This window comes from Amblyraja radiata, chromosome 16 (assembly GCF_010909765.2).
Source record: "Amblyraja radiata isolate CabotCenter1 chromosome 16, sAmbRad1.1.pri, whole genome shotgun sequence".
Classification (NCBI taxonomy): domain Eukaryota; kingdom Metazoa; phylum Chordata; class Chondrichthyes; order Rajiformes; family Rajidae; genus Amblyraja; species Amblyraja radiata.
Genome location: NC_045971.1, coordinates 10,411,596 through 10,432,781, shown reverse-complemented (window position 1 = coordinate 10,432,781; position 21,186 = coordinate 10,411,596). Strand labels below are relative to the sequence as shown.

The following is a 21,186-nucleotide window of genomic DNA, read 5'->3' as shown; positions in this document are numbered from 1 at the left end:
CTGTTGCAAAATACATTATTTTCATTCATTGAAATATTAAGTGTAAAGTATCACCCTTAATACTTTACATTTATTTCAATAAATGAAAATAATATTGCGTTAGGCAGTAACTGAATTTTATACTAACAATAATTTCCGCACATTAGAAATTCTCCAATCCTTTGTGTTTTTTTACCTCCCCACGCAGATCTTTTAACTACTGTAGTAGCCCACTCCTTTTTAGATACAAAACTAAAAAGGAAAGTAGATCAGCATATATGAGGAAAGATAAATAAGATCCTTCCCCATTTTAGCCAGTACGTACAGCAGGCTTCTAAAACTCATAGATCCAGCATTGTCCTCCCCCCCCCTCCTCAATTTCTCCTCTATTTACAGGTCCTCCAGACAGGCCTTCATCTGTCCTTACATTTGTGCCATTCACTCTCTTGATCTTCACTCCACTGTAGTGTCTGTTTTCTCCGTTCCTCCTTCTTTGTTAAGGCTTGTCCCACTTTCGCGATTTTTTAGGCCACTACAGGGGACTAGTCTATCGCCACATGGTCGCTGGGGTGTTGCCTGTCTGGCTGTGAGTGGTCTCCTCAGACCCCCAAAGAGTCGTAGCGTCTTTCTGGCCGCTGCTGGATTTTCAAAATGTTCAACATTTTTTAGTGACAGTGGATTTGACACCAATGAGCGTAGCACGACTTCTCCTGACGTAGCTTGTCGCCGGGTAACGTAGGTTGTCGCCGGCGCTGGCGTTGGTGAATTCCATTGGCGACTACCTACGTCAATCTACGTCAACCGGCGATAGGTCAAGAGAAGTCAATTGGCAACAGGCATTGGAAAAACCCGTCCACAGAAATCAAGTTACAGCAGCCAGTCACGATGCTGATGAATGAAGTCCATCTACGCCTATATCGGCGATAATCTACAACCATACCGGCGACAAGCTACCACCAGACCGGCGACAACCTACGACAGCTGGCGACCCTCGGCAACAATTGACGCAACTTGCTCCGCCAGGCTAGGACAGTGACGCCTCCGTGGGGATACGCTCCACGTGGTCAGGCGACTATAGTGTGCGGACATTGTGCATTTTGTGTTGGGGACATTGGACAGTGCAACATGTCTCTAAGGAGAAGGAAGGGGCATCCCGTGCGCAAGGCCCAACCCCCATCCCCACTCTCCAGGCAGGTGGAGACTGATGAGTCCCAGGAGGAGGAGGATGAGGACCAGGAGGAGACCAGGGAAGTGGCCCGTGTCCCCATCACTGCCCCAGCACGGACTGGCCGCCCTGCCAATACTCCAGGTACCGTTACTGCTGACCCAGACTCACTATCGGACGAGGACACTGATGCCTCAAGTGTGTCTAATGTGTCCACTGTCCAGGAGGAGGTGAAGAAGCGCAGGAGACCCAATGCAGCTCATAAGTTCAGCTGGGAAGAAGAAGGAGAGCTGGTCGAATGGTATCAGTCAAACCCAGAGTTGTATGACAAGAACCACCAACATTTTAGAAACAAGGACAGGAAGAACTCACTACTTAGTACCAAGGCCAAGGAGTTCCCTGACTGCACCTGTAAGTACCTACTTACTGATTTTGTTTGTCTGTATTTCTGGTCCTGAAATTTGCAACTTCATGTTATGCAGCAGCCATAAAAATAAAAATAAAATGAAAACTACTAATACTACTGCTGCTGCTGTCTCCTGATCCAGAATAAATATAATGAAAATAAAAATTTGTTTGTCATCTTGTTTGCCATGACATGAAATTGTGGACAGATATCAGATCAGATTCAGATTCAACTTTAGCATCTCCCTGGAAGAGCGACATAGAATATGATTTCAATAAATAAATCTATTTACATGCATACAGTCATAGTGTTTTTCCTGTGGGAGGAGTGTCGGGGGGGGGGGGGGTGATTGGCAGTCACCGAGGTACAGTGTTGAGTAGTGTGACAGCCGCAGGGAAGAAGCTGTTCCTGGACCTGCTGGTCCGGCAACGGAGAGACCTGTAGCGCCTCCCAGATGGTAGGAGGGTAAACAGTCCATGGTTGGGGTGAGAGCGGTCCTTGGAAATGCTGAGCGCCCTTCGCAGACAACGCTTGCTTTGGACAGACTCAATGGAGGGGAGCGAGGAACCGGTGATGCGTTGGGCAATTTTCACCACCCTCTGCAGTGCTTTCCGGTCGGAGACAGAGCAGTTGCCATACCATACTGTGATACAGTTGGTAAGGATGCTCTCGATGGTGCAGCGGTAGAAGTTCACCAGAACCTGAGGAGGCAGATGGACCTTCTTCAGTCTCCTCAGGATGAAGAGACGCTAATAATGCCATAAGCCTGTACATTATGTCTACCTGTTGCATTTTGTATATTTTGGGGTTATTTTTTTTCTGTGTTTTTTTCTCCCCCATATGTGGTAGGTAACATGTAGAGTCTGTTAAAACTTGCAAGTTTCTAGCAGTAGCTCTTCCACTCACTTGCAGGCTGGCATTCACACTGGTCTTTATTTTTTTTGCAGATGAGCGACTGAATCTGTTTTTCAAAAGCCAGAGAACAAGATATAGCCATCTGACTCAGGGTCAGAACAAGTCAGGGTCTGGTGCCAAATACTTAACCCACAGAGAGCAGTGGATCGTCGACAAATGGAGCTTTATCAAGCCACATATAGTACGAGTGGAGAGCAGACAGAACAACAAGAAGGTAATTATTATAAAATAGTTAGTGTGAAATTGATCATCTGATTGCCATGTCCTGATGGTCTTGAAAGTTTGTAAAACACATTTATTTTCTTCCGGTTTGACAAGAAGAAGCAACTGCCCAGTGTGTCCAGTGAAGAGGAGTTTGATCCACTTGAGGGAAACTCTGGATCCACCCCCTCCGCCAGTCAGCAGCACAGCAAGAGGAGCAGGACCACTGCCAACTCCACTGCAGGCTCCACCCTAACAGCAATTGAGGTAGAAGAGAGAGAGGCAAGTCAGCAGCTGATCAAGTCGGTAAGTATTTTTGGGGACATTTTTGGCAGGTTTCTCTTCTTATAGAAACATAGAAAATAGGTGCAGGAGTAGGCCATTCGGCCCTTCGAGCCTGCACCGCAATTCAATATGATCATGGCCGCTCATCCAAATCAATATCCCATACCTGCCTTCTCTCCATACCCCCTGATCCCTTTAGCCACAAGGGCCACATCTAACTCCCTCTTAAATCTAGCCAATGAACTGGCCTCAACTACCTTCTGTGGCAGAGAATTATAAAGATTCACCACTCTCTGTGTAAAAAATGATTTTCTCATCTCGGTCTTAAAAGACTTCCCTCTTATCCTTAAACTGTGACCCCTTGTTCTGGACTTCCCCAACATCGGGAATAATCTTCCTGCATCTAGCCTGTCCAACCCCTTAAGAATTTTATCCATCAAAAATTCCATCCATCTTTTTTTTTTAAACCAAATTTACTTACCTGTATCATACTCATTTATGTTGCAGCTCATGCAACAGGCAACAGAGGCCAGGGAGGCCAGACTGGCCATGACACAGCCCCAGACACCTCATGAGAGGGCTGTTGACACCTTCCTGGGATTCTTAAAGACTGAGGTGCTCAAGATACCAGAGAACATATGGTTCGACTACACCATGGCTGCCATGAAGGTGGCCCATAACTTCTCCCAGCCGGTAAATATTTTGTAATTTTTGTGGAATTTTGGGAACATTTGACTTTAATATTTGACCTTAACATTTATGTTTTTGTATGAAATATTCACAATGAATTCATGTGTGTTGCAGACTCAGCAGCAGAGGGGACACATGGGACAGCTGTAGGAGAGGCTTTTATAGGAGTCTTCGGATGCCAGGTAGCAGCGGAGGGTGATGCTAGGCGCAGGCCTGGTTCCTGTAGATTCCTCATGAAGGTCTCCTTTTTCTCCAGGAGAGGGGCCACCCGTGTCTACAGCTCCTGAAACAGCTCAGAGGGGAGCCTAGTGAAGTTTCTGAAGACTGCCTCATCTTCTTGCTGGTGCTCAGTCATCAGGTTGTCACACTGGCCCAACCTGGGTCTCCTCATGGACAAGGGCTTCAGCCACACTTCTTCTTCCCCATTCTTCTTGTCCTTCAGTCTTGCTGATCTTTAAGCATGAGGGCTGCTGCAAGCAGCAAGGCTCCTTCTTCTTGTGAGAGCAATGCCCTCTGACGTTGCCCCCATGGTAGTCATGATGCTGAATGATTGGAAACCATAACCTACAACCCCTTTTCTAGGAAAACTGGGTGATTCCATTGTTTTGGAGACCAAAATGACGTGAATTGTCTTCAGTGGTCGCCGACAGGGTTGTAGGTTGACTTCGGTTGTCGTAGATTGTCATAGGTTGTTGTAGGTGTAGTTGTAGGTGGACGTCCTAAGTAGTGACGATTGGGTCGCCGATTGCTTGACGTCGACTAGGTGGTAGGTTGTTGTAGCTTGTCATAGACATTGTCGTAGAGGTGTCCAGTCGCCAGTCTGTGGCGATCTGCTACGACTATGACAGTCGCCTAAGTGGGACTGGCCCTTACCAACTCATCCTTGTTCTGCTGAAAAGTCATCAACCTGAACACTTATGTTTAAGAAGGAACTGCAGATGCTGGAAAATCGAAGGTAGACAAAAATGCTGGAGAAACTCCACGGGTGAGGCAGCATCAATGGAGCGAAGGAAATAGGCAACGTTTCGGGTCGAGACCCTTCTTTGCCTATTTCCTTCGCTCCATAGATGCTGCCTCACCCGCTGAGTTTCTCCAGCATTTTTGTCAACCTGAACACTTACCTCTGTTTTTCCATTCACGATACTGCCTGATCTGCAAAATATAACCAGTATTTTCTGTTTTTATTTCTTTATTGCTTATTCTATTACACATCCGCAAACTGGCCAATGCAGTTTGAAAGTCAGTTGATTAAATGCTTTGTGACATTATAAACTTGGGCAGCCCAGTGGCGCGACTAGTAGAGTTATACCTCACAGCTCCAGTGATCTGGATTCAATCCAGACCTCCAGTGCCCGGTGGAGTTTGCACATTCTCCCTGTGACATGTTTATAATCTCAATATTATAAACAGAGGTTATTGCTTACATTTTTTTATGATGTCTTTGAGAGTTTGTTTAGTCATTATTGGTTAAAACTAAAAAAAAAAGTCAAGCCTGACCATTCTTTATTCCCTTTCATGGACTGAATGGCCTTCTAGAGTATTTTATAGAACAAGTAAGAGTCAACCACTTTTTTGTGGGTCTGATGTTGCATATAGGCTAGTCCAGGTAAGAAGAACAGTCCACTCTAGAGGTTATTAGAGAAAGAGGGTTTTCTATAAAAGATGCATTATGGATTTAATTAGTCAGTAGGCATCCCTCACTGTATAATATTATTGTAATGCCATATTATAAGGCATCTCAAATACAGTAAAAGAGATAAGAATCACTTTGTTATAAATGCAGAGCTATTGTAAGGAAGCTGCATTCTTCTGGACCCAAGCCTGAAATTGACAAGAAGCTATTACTGGCCTCAAGAGGTTATGAGCAGCAGTTTCATGGGTTGATTATATAGGCGAGATAGAATTGTTGATGGTCTGAAACTGTTCAGGACTCAATACTCCATTTTAATTTGTCTGTAATCTAAATTGGTCATATGATGATGTCAGTGCCTTTGTTACTAAAATTAATGACCTTTCCATTGTTGAAACCAGAATCACTTATAACAGGTCTGCTGACAGGGGAACCGATTGTAATGGTTCCTTAACCGATAGACTCTGTCCTCCATCATTTACTTGCACGGCATTGATGTCTGATGATCTCATCCGGAATTAATCAATTTAAATACGAAGGTTATCCTGTTCAGCTGTGTGTCACATCTGTCTGCCCCAGCCAAACAAAACTACTGGAAACTGCTAGATGAGTCATACCCAAAATATTACATATTGTCAAATTTGGCCATTCTGCTTTGGAATCAAATAACTATTTACTCTGATCTGCTTATGCTACTGCGAATCAGTTGCAGAATGTTGCATCTCTCTTTGGGCTTGCTCACAGTTAACATACAGGATCGATTCAGGCTCATCCAATTGCTTGGCCTCTCTTACCTGGAGACATTTGCCACAGCTGATCCCTCAACAAGCTCGAGGACCAAGGCTCCCTTCTTTCTCCCAGCATGAGCAGTTATAGGTCCAGTTCATTTGTGGTTTTAGAACCCGGGTTTGATTTCTTAAACATACATATACATCGATTTTGTATTTACCGTTAATTAATTGTCTGTGAAAACAAGTTATTACATTGAAAAGGACACAGGTGTTGGAAAAATTGTGTTGGCAGCATGGAAACCGTGACATTACAGGTTGGGTCTGAAGGAGGGTCCAGACCAGAAACATCACATAACCGTTTTCCAGGGATTCTCCTTGACCCTGTGAGTTACTCCAGAACTGTGTGTTATTTTTATAAACCAACATCTGCAGTTCCTCGTTTCCTCTTTAATACACTAAAAGTTGTATTAGGAATACAGTCAGGCAGAATGAAGAAAGGTTCTTGTGCATGAAAGAGTTGATGAATTTATCTAGTGATTACCATTTTGAAAACTACATTAAAATTGCTTTCCAAATTGATTTAGTTCAATTGATGAAGTAAAAGTACTAAATTTAGAATCACGGTTTACTTTGCATACAATATTTACGTGTGTAATCTTTCAATAGACAATAGGTGCAGGAGTAGGCCATTAGGCCCCTCAAGCCAGCATCAAAGTGATCAGGGCTGATCATCCACAATCAGTACCTCGTTCCTGCCGTCTCCATATCCCTTGACTCTGCTATCTTTAAGAGCTCTGTCTAGCTCCCTCTTGAAAACATCCAGAGAACCAGCCTCCAACGCCCACTGAGGCAGAGAATTCCACACTCTCACAAATCTGTGTGAAAAATTTTTTCCTTATCTCCGTTCTAAATGGCTTACCCCATATCCATAAACTCTGGCCCATGGTTCTGGACTCCCCCAACATCGGGACCATGTTTCCTGCCTCTAGCGTGTCCAAACATCTTATATGTTTCAATAAGATACCCGCTCATCCTTCTAAATTCCAGTGTGAACAAGCCCAGCCGCTCCATTCTATCAACATTTGACAGTCCCGCCATCCCAGGAATTAACCTGGTGAACCTACGCTGCACTCCCTCAATAGCAAGAATGTACTTCCTCAAATTGGGAGACCAAAACTGCACACAATGCTCCAGGTGTGGTCTCACTAGGGCCCTGTACAACTGCAGGACCTCTTTGCTCTGATACTCAACTCCTCTTGTTATGAAGGCCAACATGCCATTTGCTTTCTTTACTGCCTGCTGTACCTGCATGCTTACTTTCATTGACTGATGAACAAGGACCCCCCAGATCCCGTTGTACTTCCCCTTTTCCCAACTTGACACAATTTAGATAATAATCTGCCTTCCTGTTTTTGCCACCAAAGTGGATAACCTCACATTTATCCACATTGCCCACTCACCCAACCCGTCAGTCACCCTGCATCCTCATAGCATCCTCTTCACAGTTCACACTGCCACCCAGCTTTGTGTCATCTGCAAATTTGCTAATGTTACTTTTAATCCCTTCATCTAAATCATTAATGTATATTGTAAGTAGCTGCGGTCCGAGCCTTGCGGTACCCCACTAGTGACTGCCTTCCATTCTGAAAGAGACCCGTTAATCCCTACTCTTTGTTTCCTGTCTGCCAACCAATTTTCTATCCATGTCAGCAATCTACCCCCAATACCATGTGCTCTAATTTTGCCCACTAATCTCCTATGTGGGACCTTAGCAAATGTTTTTTTGAAAGTCCTATATCTACTGGCTCTCCCTTGTCCATTTTCCTAGTTACATTCTCAAAAAATTCCAGAAGATTAGTCAAGCATGATTTCCCCTTCGTAAATCCATGCTGACTCGGACCGATCCTGCTACTGCTATTCAAATGTGCCGCTATTTCATATTTTATAATTGACTTCAGCATCTTCCCCACCACTGATGTCAGGCTACCTGGTCTATAATTTCACATTTACCGACAGGGACTCAATTCAACAACACCTCTCGTAGTATTGTAATCCTTCAGTATTGCACTGTAGAGCTCACTTAGATCCATGAACTCAAGGGTCTCGAGTAAGCCTTGAACTGATAACTTGATGACGCAGAACCAAGTACTATAAATTGGGCCAACAACATGAGGAAGTTTAGGATTAAGTGGAAGGTAGACACAAAAAGCTGGAGTAACTCAGCGGGACAGGCAGCATCTCTGGAGAGAAGGAATGTGTGACATTTCGGGTCGAGACCCTTCTTCGCAGTGGATCAGTCAAAATCATTGTATATGGTAAAACCTGTAGTGTTTGTCTGTATATTTTATCATGTTCTTATAAAACCTGTATCTTTCACAGTATTGAGTCCTTGTCTCTTACAATTAGTTTAAGCATATTTTTAATTAATTGTCTTCAATGTTGCCTGATATATAGGGCGAACCTTTAACCTACCTGCAGAAATCTAGATAACATAGTCAGTGTTGTGTAATCAGTTTGGAAATGGTACATTAGATCATGATTTATTCATTTAATTTTCTTCACATTTAACCTGTTTTGGGGACAAGGTAATGAATCCTATGCATGTCAAAGACAGGCTCTTATTTGGGGCTCATTACATTCTTCATGTCACTTTGTTTCTGTGTCAGTATAATGTATTCTTGCAAAAATGAGACCAGTTTTACAATGTCCCAACACACCTTAATCTCAGTGTGAACTCACGCCCAGTGAGAATTGGGTTTGACTTGCCCAACTTCATTCCATTTAGAATCCTAACAGCCAGAGACATTTGCTAGTCGCAGACTCAACAGTTCCCAACTCAATAAATAAAGAGTAAACAAGATTCACTGATGATTATTATAGAAGTGAGATGTAGCATTTTTGTTGAGTGGCTGGACAATGCAGAGGCCTCCACCTCTGAAGGGTCCCGACCCAAAATGTCATCCTCCAAGGATGCTACCTGACCCACTAAGTTACTGCAGAATTTTGTGTTTTACCCTGAACTCATGACAGCTGTGGTATTCAAAATTTGGCGAATTAAACATTAGAAATTAAACACAAAACTACGAGATTGTTGTCAAACCCAAAGATGAATGTGGCAAGATCAGCCATATCTTTGCTGGTTTGGTGCCTTGGCTGAAATTCCAATTAAAAAAACGACTGGCCAACTTCAATGCAAGATTGTTCCCGAGTGATTTCATTTGATTGTTTTAAGATGTTAGAGGGGTGAATCATTGCAGCATTGTTTGTAGCAAATCATTTTAACATTGACTGCCCATAAACAATGCGTTAGTGAAAATGGTTGACCGTCTCATATTTTAGAACGCAAAACAAGTGGGAAGTGGAAGGCTGAAGTGGTTCTACTTTGAAACTTCTGTAAACCTCAAAAGGGTTTATAATCACAATTTACACATTTTAAAGTGCATTATGCAACTTAGATATGTCTAATAATTCCATTACTTACCATTAATAATTCAGTGATAAAACAAGAGTAAAATTTGCAACTGGTGAATAGCATGGACTTTTGCAACCAAAACTTACTGGGCGGTGGTTAGAAAAGAACGGCAGGGCAGAGTTGCTAACATTTTTCAGCTCGAATTTGGATGAGAAAACAGGAAATATTACAAAATCAAAAATGCAAACATGGTGGCAGATCCAATACTGTTTACACCATAGATGCCAAACATTCCATTGAATGATGGAGGGATATGAACCAAACGCAGACAGTCGGGCCAAAGGGCCTGTTTCCACACTGTATCACTCTATGAATCTCTCAGTGGCACGTGAACAAAGCAGACGACAGCACGTTACATGAATACTGACTTTTATTAAATATCAGAATACTATACAAAGTAATAAAAATATTATTCACACTATCTTATAAAGACCTAGGTGAAAAACATCTGCAGAGAAGGGCAGTTGGCGTACAAGATCCTTTTGCTGCCAGATGCTAAATTAACTCTTATTTACAATACATGACAATATGTTCAAACGCACTCGCCGCCAATGCAAATAATTCTTCAATAGTTCATATCACAACTGATAGACTGGTATAAAATTCAAAATGTTCACTCTGGCACATATTCAGATTTCACCAAAATAGATTTGGAATTCGTACCTCTAATAGCCACTATAAAAAATAGTGCAGTAGTTTGACAATGGGTTATCCTGAACTTGCCCACGTTTGCTATTTTTGAACTGGCACTGTTTATCGCACCAGTCAATCACCTATTACCATTTGATAAGATACATATTGGAAGTAGAAGGATGCTCCAAAGTTAAACCAAAAATACTGTCCTTTACCATTGTTACATTTTTGACAATCCAGAACCCATCAAAATACTATAAAAACCACCTTCCATAACATAATTACCAGCATTCAAAATCTATAAAATTCAAGGCTTTAACTATCTTGTACAAGGCATCAGAGTAGGATAGTGAAACAATATTTTTAAATGTTTAACAAAAACCTGATTACAGCAATTCAACTTTTTCCACTGGCACCCCCAGAGCATTTAAACAACTTGACACAAAATAAAATCTTCTGATAGTTTCATGGTAGCTTGTGAATGAAATTCAACAAACAGCCTTCAGTAATTGATAGTCAAAAAGCAGCTGATTGTGTCCGTGATCCTTGCTTCTGCAGGAACTTAGCAATGGCAGGCTTAAACGCTACAAATACCAATGTTTTGTTCGGAATTTAAATTTTAAGTCTATCTTTTTTTTAAAGTAGTCGAGTTTTTGCATCTGATTTTCAATTAAATCCTCTAATCCATGTTTTCCTTTTGCTTTCCCTTAGATTGTAGCAGACTGGTGTCAGCTTGTAAATATTTTAAAAGTGCAACCGTAGCTTTCCCCCCTACAATTTAGTGCAAGAGAGAGGTTAATACTTAAATCCAGATTAAAAAATAATATTGTATACTTTCTGTTATTGCCAATTGTGGAGCATTCTCATTTGATCACACTGGTAGACAATCCCATGTGGGCTCCTGACCATAAACACTTCAGGATACTCTTCTCAATGTAGGACTATGTATTTTAAAATCAAATATATGGCAGATTTCATCCAAAGATTAGTATTCTAGGTTTAAAGTCAAACTGAAAACTAGTAACATATTCACAATTACATTTCAGCAGGCTGGGTGAGTTGATTAATTTCATATCCCCCCCCCACCCCAGTCATTCCCTGCCTTTGTTTTCTTGCTAAGGAGTTCCCTATGCAAACTAATTGAATCAGTAGGTTGAGTGGATGACAACTACTTTTGTCTTGGACACCAGTGAGGAAATCAATACTTTGTATCCTCTAAAGCAAATGTTTCTAACCTCTTGACCATAACAGTATATAGTATCAGCATTTTCTGGATCACTTTCGCTAAGTTCAGTTGTGATAGCATTTTCCCCAGTCAGTTAATATAAAGGCTCATATAGATTTTTGCCAAATTGCACGAAATCAAACTCTACAATTTCGGGAATTAGGAATTTTGCTTGGAGTTTTTTTTTTACAATTGATGGCTCTTTAGCAAGGACTGGTTTAAAACTACCATTATTAAAGATAAAGGTTCAGCAATCTATATACAATCCCTTACAAGGAATCTCCTGTTCATGCTTATCTTTGATCCCTTGCTTTGTATTCTCTTTGTATTCTTCCATATATTATTGCTTAAAATCATGATTCACAGTGCTATTGATTTTAGTAGTTCTAACAGGCAGCAAGGAGGGCAAACTGTATGTATGAACGAGCCTGCACTTCAAGTTTGCAGCAAGTATATTACAAGATTATAAAAGTCAGGTACATCACTACCATCTAGTAAAAATTAAAACAATTAAGAGCATCGTACCGCATTTTTTTCAATCAGTCAAATTACAATATATTCTGAAGGAATGACAGAATAGGTAAGACAACCAGACTTGTGTTTTTAAAAAGGCAAATTTACAGGAAACTTGCATGATTGCTGAAGTTTTACAGTATTCCAACAATTAACATCCTGATTTGTTTTTGTACGTTTAAAAAAAAAAAATCACATTCTGAGATTCCCTACTTCTTGGATAATTTTAATTATCCAGCCTCACTTGTCCTCGATTAACGCATGGGCTCTGTATTACATAACACTTTGTATATTTTAGAAAATGTATCCGGAATCCAACTTTTTAAAAACCAAACATTCATGAGCTGTGTTTCAAAACTCACCCTTTTACTAGTGTTTCACATTCTACAACACTGAACACTTGAGATCAAGAACAAAAAATAAATAATAATCCGCCAAAAAAAAAGCAATTAAAACGCACAGTAAGACCAGCACCGTTTCTTGAGGGGCTTCTATGCCATCTAGACCATTTTTCCAAGTACCTCAGCAAAGAAAAGGACCCCTAATCCTACCATGTTGGGGCATCAAATGCTCTGATATTATAGTTTTTTTTACCAATTGTTTCCATTGTAACTTGCAAAACACATTTCCTGCAAATATTCAAACTGTGTACCTTCATAAGTCTACTTCCATTACAATATCTACAAGTTATACTCTGATAACAGCTTGGTCAATAGACAGTGAAATTAGCACCCCATATCAACTAAATGTCTACAATATCAAAAGCTCCATAACAATATGGCAGCCAAAGAATCAAAAATATTGTCTGAGAAAATGGGATCTATAAGCAGTAAACAAAAAAAAGCAGGCTTTCTATTCGAAGCACTGCAAATATTTAATGAGATACCTCATCAACCACATTGAGCTGCTTCACTCACAAATATACCAATTATAATAAAATGTCCATGCTAAGAGTCTGAAGGGTGCAGGGTATAATGTCTGAGCAACATGTTGTGTCCTTTCTGCAGTCGGTTGTCACAGTAGCTTTTCCTTTCTCACTTGCCGTCGTGCTGTGTTTAGTACTTGTTAATGCCAAAGATCCTGACTCCGTGAAGTTGAGGGAGTTTTGGGATGAGGACGCTCATCAGTGAAATCGTATTTATAACAAAATGCAACTTGTCGTATTTTGTGTAAAAACTGGTTAGGAAATACCTGTTTGTGAAAAAAAAGATAAAATGCGTAAGAACCTTCCCAAAGAATCTGCAGCATTTTTATTACACGGCCAAAAGTAAGATTCACAGGTTTTTAGGGTGAAAGTGTTCAAACAGTACAAAGATGCCAAATTTTGATACTCATGCGTGATCATTTTGAGAAATTCCTTACTTACATTTTTGGATACTGTACATAAATTTCAATTAGGACAGACAATAATGAAACAATTTTCTAGTCCTTCATGTCCCTTTATTTCTAAGAAGTACTTTGTGACACGGTTAAGTGGGTGGTAACATCTTTCTATCTCACCGTGTCCAAACTTTGTCCTGTGTGAACCAGCTTCAAGAGCTTGTGATCTACCACCATTCTCCCAACAACTAGAGAGCAGTCCTTAGTTATTATCTACCTCATTGGAGACCCTCAGACTATCTTTGATCAGACTTTACCATGCACTAAATGTTATTCACGTTATTCCCTTTATCCCGTATCTGTACACTGTGGATGGTTCGATTGTAATCATGCATTGTCTTTCCGCTGACTGGTTAGCATGCAACAAAAGCTTTTCACTGTACCTCTGAATCCCTGGCCAATTCCTCAAGACAATCCTACTCTTTGCAATAGCACAACCTATTCATTCTTCCACCAACTTCTCTGGTAAAGGTGATTTTGAGATAGGAACCCCAATGTAATTTTGTCCGAGCTGAGGTTGGTAAGCTCGTGATGTATACAGCTTAACTTCACACAAGGTTGACTTCCCTGAACTGGAAACATAGAAAATAGGTGCAGGAGTTGGCCATTCGAGCCAGCACCGTCATTCAATATGATCATGGCTGATCATCCAAAATCAGTACCCCGTTCCTGCTTTCTCCCCATATCCCTTGATTCCATTTGCCCTAGGAGCTAAATCTAACTCTCTCTTGAAAACATCCTGACCTCCACTGTCTTCTGTTGCAGAGAAATCCACAGATTCACAACTCTGGGTGAAAATGTTTTTCCTCATCTCAGTCTGAAATGGCCTACCCCTTATTCTTAAACTGTGACCCCTGATTTTGGACTCCCCAACATAGGTAACATTTTTTCCTGCATCTAGCCTGTCCAATCCCTTAAGAATTTTATATGTTTCTATAAGATCCATTTAGAACATTTAAGAGAATCTATAAGCACATTTGGAATCATGTTGCGGAGAATGGGAAAGTAGGGAAACTCTTAGTTTTTCCAGAAACTAAACATCGGTTACAAAGTTACATTGAAAGGAAGACAGACTTGCAAATTACAGATTGGTCACAATTCCACGAGCTGACTCGATCTTCAAAAGTTACGTCACAGACTCACAAGATAATGGGCGTGATGGTGAGGAATTTGCGTGAGGCTGTAAACTGCACTCCATAATCCATCTGCTCCCAGTGCGTCAGCAGCCGTGCCTTTCCTTGGTCTGGAGTTTCAAATGGCGTTCCCTTTACCGTATGCAGAAATATATACATGCCCTGGGGGCAGAAGGACATACGCATACAATTAGTTTCCTCACCTCATTAGTTTACCGAATTCTACACGCAGCAAATACTGGAATGGAGACAAACTGGTGACAGAGCACCAACACAGGGGTAGCATTTGAAGCAAGTAGGATACTCCTTCACCATAATATCCAAAATATGAACACCATGTTCAGTGTTACAATTTTTCCAATTTGTTCTCCCCAATCATTTTAGACAACTTCTTCCCTCTATGAAATATTCGCAACGTTAAATAAAAAAATAAAATTAAGACTTAAGGCATTAAAGGGGATAAAATATAACGTTCAGCCTGGAGTAGTGCGTGTACAATAGGGCAAGTTATTGGAACTACCGCCACTAATATTCACACCATTAGGAACTGCTGGCAGGTATTTCTAAATAAGGCTAGGAAATGCCCTATAACATTTAGTCAGCGTACCAGGTACCTAATTGCCCTGAGTAAGCAAAGATGCCTAATACTGGTTTACTCGCTCGAGCACCAGGATTTAGCTTCAGCCACGTTGAATATTTCCTCGGAGAACCTGAATAAATGCCAGAGGTCTTGCTGTATGAGAAACTAACGGATTTCACTGTGTGAACAGGTTGTTCCAACAGCGTTCAACCATGAGCTGTCTGTTAACATTATCTAGTTACCACAGTTGTTTCTCTGTACTGGGTGCAGGAGAAAAATCACATGATTTGGAATGAAGGGCCAAGGGAGGGTGCTAATAACAGCATTTAGTTAATTTGTAACACCCGCCAGGATGGACGATCAGGAGTTCGGCAATAAATCAGACTAACTTCCCACTTTAGAGCCAATTTAGAGCTTTAGAGTCTTTGAGATCTGAGATTATTTTACATTCCAGATGGTCGAGTCGTGGATATTTTCTTCTGTAACCAGGGCTCTAAACATGAGCAAATACTGGCAACCAACACAAAAACCAAAGGTAACTTGATCATTCAAAATTGACAGCAAGAGGAGCAGTTTTCAATTGCAGAACAGATTTTTTTTAAAAGCTCTTAATGTGATAGGAAAAAATATTGTACAGCAGTTCAGGATATTTAGCAGCAAGAGCAGGCACGGTCAATATCACAATGCCCAAAAGGGTGCAATATCCTTGGGTTAATGTCCATACTGTACAATTGAATGTGGAGAAACAAGTTATCTACAGGCCCAGTTTACGTTTAACTGATGAGTAGGCAAAAACGCTGCTTTTAAAACACACTGTGCATAAACCAAAGATAAAATTATATCTTAGAAATATATCAAAACCAGTAAGCTACAAGTACACAAAATATAACATTTCAGATTACTGCACCAAAGATTTTATAGACAACTCTGTCTTCTTAAAGCTGAGACTAGAAAATAGATTAACAACTGACCAGAAAGAAACTGACAGAAGCAGCAAATATTTAGAGAGAGAATTCTACTTTGGAACAGCCCGGATTAAACTGACACTTAAATAACTTAAATAATGAAGTTGGATCATTTTACTGCTGGTACTCTCACTTGCTTATTTAAATTGTGTGTGTGTGTGTGTGTGGAAGAGGGGGGAGGGGGGGTGGATGGGAGAAGTGGAGAATAAAGTGAGAAGCAAGCTATTATGAAGCTAAATTAATATGAAGGCCGCAGTCATAAAATGGTTAATGATTAGCTCAGCTGGTGACAAAATGCATGCAAAATTACATCAGCTACTTAGGAGAGAAGTAGGCCTTTCATGTTGCCAAGACATTTTATCGAAGAAATGCTTCCTGAAATCATGACGCATGGCTTCTCCCTTATTCCTTTATTCTAAGCTAATGCGCTGTTATTCCAGACTCCCATCCATAGGAAATAGTTTATATATTTCTCTATCAAAGTTTTAATCACCTTAAACACATCAATTTATATTACTCAATCACATCTGCTCAAGAAAAAAGATCTGTCCTAATTAAACTCTCATCCCAGTTTTGTTCTAGGAGTCCACACTGTATCCCTTCCAAGGCCAGATTCTTCCTGAAATGTTGCAGTGTTTTAACCGAGATCTAACAAGCTTATAGAACTGCGACATATGTATTTTGTTCCAATCTGCCCAAGATAAAAGATAACATTCCATTCGCCGTTTAAATTTTTAGTGATTGTTGTTCAGACCACAAGTCGCTTCATTCCTCCACTGATTTCCATCTATTTGATTTACCAATGTCCTAATATAACTTTCTGCTCCGGGCTCCATTTGTTATTGTGCCTGCCACACAACTTTGCGCCAATGAATGTGAAAAACTGTTCTTTCGTCCAAGCAGAGTTCAATGTGTGTTCCCAGTCACGTGAACCAACCAAGACGATCACAAATATTAAACAATGGTTTGATTGTCCGAATAGTTAATTGTTTAAGTGCAACGCATGCAATTGCACACATTCAAGAGTGGAAGACTGGCATTCTCAGAAAGAGGAAGTGTTTTGGAAAGAGAGATGAATAATTTTGCATTGTCAAGTGGTTGTTTGACAAGATCACTGTAATTCACATACGAGTGACGAGACTACTGCAAGCTTGCATACAAATTTATGAATGTGATTTGTAAACCTGTACGTAAATTGCAGCAATCATGCAAGTGCATGGCAAACTAAAATATTCCTTTCTCTTCTCCAAACAGTTTCCAAATCTGGGAACATTATGAATACAGAATATCACAATAGAAAAGATAAAGGGGAGAGCAAGGAAACGACACAGGTCATAAAATCTCTACCAAACGAGGGAAAGAAAATCCGTCGCTCCATAGATGCTGCCTCACCCGCTGAGTTTCTCCAGCATTTTTGTCTACCAGCACTTAGCAAGCTGTTTGCGTGGGACAATGGAAACTAAAACAAATTTGCTGTTTCCCTTTGATGCTAAAAAGATTCAATTCCGTCATAAATGCACATTTATTACAGAGGTTTAATTGATTACAAGCATTGTGTCTAGAATGTTTGTGGTAACCTTGAAATAGAGATTGAGTCCTCCCAAAACATACTTAAGAGTGATTCAGGTACAGTTTATTATTCTCAGAGTTGAACAAAAGTAGAACGGCAGGTGTAAACTGGGGCTGGGGATTTACAATTTTATTATTATTTAATTAGAACAGTCCACAATCTACAGGGCTTGCCACTCGTTCCATTCCATCCATCATTATGGTGCGTTGCATCAAGGAGGCTGGAAGTATCATTAAGTATGCCTGCAACCCTGGCCATTCCCTTTCCTATCTTTCGAAAGAAGGTACAGGAACTTGAAAGCCCAGGCGTCCAGAATCTTCCCTCCTGGCTTTCAGACTCCTATCAGGAAAGTGGGATTAGGTCACTGTTATTGTGAGGCTCATCCGCCAATGTTTATAAATACATTTCCATCTGAGAAACTTTAGAGGATCAAAATGGCTGGAGTAGAAGAAATTACAGCCAACCATTTTTTCCCCTTAAACTTGTGCAATCATTACTTATTGAAGCATGCACTAACCTGCATTCTACCATTTCATAGTTCTGTATTTGAAAAATACAGGTTTCGTCATTTGAGAAATATGAAATATTCATTAAAAAGAGTTAACGTATTTCAGTGGAAAAACCTGTCTAGACATGGTGAAGATGGTGTTTGGAACCAGTGGTATGAGAGTGAAGATTTTCTTTAAATATAAAAATCAAGAGACAAATATTTTCATGGGGAACACTCAGCAGGTCCTGACTGCTTTTTAAAGCATTTTACCTCCGTGACTGTGTCATGAAATCTATGACAGAAGTTCAGTGCTCTAACAGTAATAACATTTAAAAAATGCAGGTTGATGGCAACTGACAAAGAAAAATCAGGCATGGGAGAAATGCTGCAAATATAAACAAAACTAAAATTAAAGTAATAAACACTGCACACTGATTACACCCCACCTCAACACCAAAGCCAAAGCTCTGCTGACTATTAGATGGCTGAAAGCAGAGCATTAATCAAAGTCTGAAAAGCATTCTACATTTCTGATGGCCTTACCATATTGTGAATAATATTGGTGAGCGTCCATACCACTGGCACGCTGAAGAACGGGATACTCAAGAGAATGATATGAAGTAGCCCAATGCCTAGGATATATGACAGCCAGATTCCCCGGCTGTTCATAACCCGGGTATTTGGATTCACCTCACTGTGAGCAGTACCCACGTTCATGGTTTGCTTTGTTGTAACCTAAAAGGAAAAAATATATATAGAATTAGCAGTTCTCAATATTAAAAAAAACATTATTCAAGATGTAACAAAATCAGGCCAAATAAAGAAATAAGACAACATTAACAAAATTCCCAATCCCCCACTTCTCCCTACCAAGAAAACATTGGACAGGAGAATATCCAATTTTCGCCCATGCAGCAGTTCTTTAAAAAAACAAACAATGTTCTAGATGGAGACACAAGGAACTGCAGATGCTGGAATCTTGAGCAAAGCACCAACTGCTGGAGTAACTCAGCGGGTTAGGCAGCATCTGCGAAGTAAGTGGATAGGCGACTCGTCGGGTCCCTTCTTCATACTCAATATTCTAGATGTTTTTATTTAGCAGGTAACTCATTTGTCCATCAATAACGGGGAGAGGGCTGCTGTGGGGTGACTACTGACCAGAAACATAACTAGATCCACTCACAAATACTGCAACAGCAACTGCAGGCAAGAGGCTGGCTATCCTACAATGACTGGATCACCGCCTGACTGCCCAAATGTCTTTCAACCATCTGCAAGGCCCAAGTCAAGAATGTAGAGGAATACTCTCCACATGCCTGGGTGTGGGCAGTTCTGATAACAAACTAGAAACTTGGCAAGAAGGAATTCTGAAGAATGGTCTCGACCCGAGATGCCGCCAATTCCTTCTCTCCATAGAAGCTGCCTCACCCGCTGAGTTTCTCCAAAATGTTGTGTCTAGCTTTGATTTTTCCAGCATCTGCAGCTCTTTCTTAAAGAAACTTGACATCATCTACGAGAAGCATGGCACTTGATTCGCATCAATCCATCACTAAACCATTCTCTTTTTTTCATGGCTGTAATATCATCTACAAAATGCACTTTCCAGGCTATTCCAACAACTCCTTTCAAACACAGGACCTCTACCTCCAAGACTGAAGAGCTTACAAATCACCTATCATTACGACTAGGATATATATTGCCATTATTTCAATATTGCTTAGTCTAAATCATTGTCACTTGGTCTTATTTTTTGGAACTCCTTCCCATAGCACTGTAAGCTCCTCCATCTGAAGCACTGCACTGCAACAATTCAAGGCAGATCACCAGTAACGCCTCTAGTTATTTGAAACACTGGCCGCATCCAACAGATAAAAGGCTACACTCACAATCACAATATTTTTTTAAAGACATTAAGTGCTGGAGTAACTCAGCGGGTCAGGCAACATCCCTTGAGAATACGGATAGGTGACATTTCAGGTCAGGACCCTTCCTCAGGCGGACTGTGGATAGAAAGATGAAAGAGAAGAGGAATGTGATACACGGATAGAAGAGTTGCCAATTGTGAAGCCAGAGGAAGGATGGGAGGGGGTAATAAATAGGGGTAAATCCAGGTTGGGCACAGAGAGTAGATGGGGGTGGGGAGAGAGTAGGACGAAGAAAAAGGGAAGTGGTTTTGGTTAGTAACCTAAAATTGGAGAATTCAATGTTCATACTATTTGGTTATAAGCCATCCCTCTGGGTTTTCATAAGGCCACATGACTTGCGTTACTTGATGAACAACTTATATTTAAAGACTCTGATTTTGTTTATTTGTTCCCTTTGCACTGTGTACTTGAATATTGTTGATTTTTGGATGAAGATCTTTGTTAAAAATAATCATGCTGCTTACATCACTATGGTTTTTAAATCCTCAGTAGCTATGATCTGGGACTGAAATAAAGATTACAGTGAATAAAGTATGATTCAAAATAAATATGAAAAGCCATTTTTAGTTTATCTACATTTACAAATAAGGTTTGGCATTCGTGTAATGACAAATACAGTCAATCTTTCCATTTATTTATATTGCATTGTATACAAATATTGTTTATCCTTGAATGTAGAATTGCAGTGAAGAACATTGTTATTTTAACAGGTAAGGTGATGTCAGATGGTTTGACAATTTAATGGTTTGTGCTTAGAATACTAGTGTGAGATGTGTAGTCATTTTGTGGGAGAAATTCTCATGTAACTGGCATAATAATGAAACCAGCAAGCCCTAGTCCATATGGATGCCAGATGGCTGAGATAAATTGTGCTATCAGAAATAAAGATGATAATCAGGATCACTGAATAAGCAACAGAATACCACAATTCTACTCGGTTTAGTCTTTAAACTCTGAAATAAAATTTTGTCAATTTTCCCCTTGTAAACCATTCAGTTGCAGCATTCCCAATAAATCAGTCAACTCACCATTACACATTTTACCTCTATAAAAATATGATAACAACAATCTACGTAAAATCGAAAGCAAAAGCTTTTATCTTATTGAGGAGGCTGCTCAAGCAGAAAAACTACACTACTAATTTAAAGAGGATACTTACTACTAAAATACAAAAATGTTGCCAACACCATGAATTATAAATAATTATAGACAATAGACAATAGGTGCAGGAGTAGGCCATTTGGCCCTTCGAGCCAGCACTGCCATTCAATGTGATCATGTCTGATCATCCCCAATCA

At 40.4% G+C, this 21,186-nt stretch overlaps 2 protein-coding genes across 3 annotated transcripts in view; one reads left to right on the top strand and one right to left on the bottom strand.

The window, feature by feature from the left end:
• The first annotated feature begins 457 nt into the window (after positions 1-457).
• Positions 458-4,648, top strand: LOC116981886. 2 transcript variants are annotated; one of them, XM_033035064.1, is made up of 5 exons: positions 458-1,555; positions 2,498-2,679; positions 2,787-2,972; positions 3,459-3,644; positions 3,756-4,648. In XM_033035064.1, exons 1-5 carry the CDS (start codon positions 1,105-1,107, stop codon positions 3,789-3,791), a joined length of 1,041 nt encoding a protein of 346 aa, XP_032890955.1. In that variant the 5' UTR covers positions 458-1,104; the 3' UTR covers positions 3,792-4,648. The 2 variants fall into 2 exon arrangements, with proteins under 2 accessions (XP_032890955.1, XP_032890954.1); XM_033035063.1 differs by having other exon boundaries at positions 460-1,555; positions 2,784-2,972; positions 3,756-4,647.
• Positions 4,649-9,826: 5,178 nt separating this feature from the next.
• Positions 9,827-21,186, bottom strand: part of ormdl3 (ORMDL sphingolipid biosynthesis regulator 3) — a 38,041-nt gene continuing 26,681 nt past the window's right edge. Inside the window, exons 2-4 of the mRNA XM_033035061.1 lie at positions 18,507-18,698; positions 14,369-14,520; positions 9,827-13,036 (exon numbers count right to left, since the gene is read on the bottom strand). Of these exons, the coding sequence (XP_032890952.1) occupies positions 12,901-13,036; positions 14,369-14,520; positions 18,507-18,680 (462 nt within the window). The 5' untranslated portion in view covers positions 18,681-18,698 and the 3' untranslated portion in view covers positions 9,827-12,900. The remainder of the gene's footprint in view (positions 13,037-14,368; positions 14,521-18,506; positions 18,699-21,186) is intronic.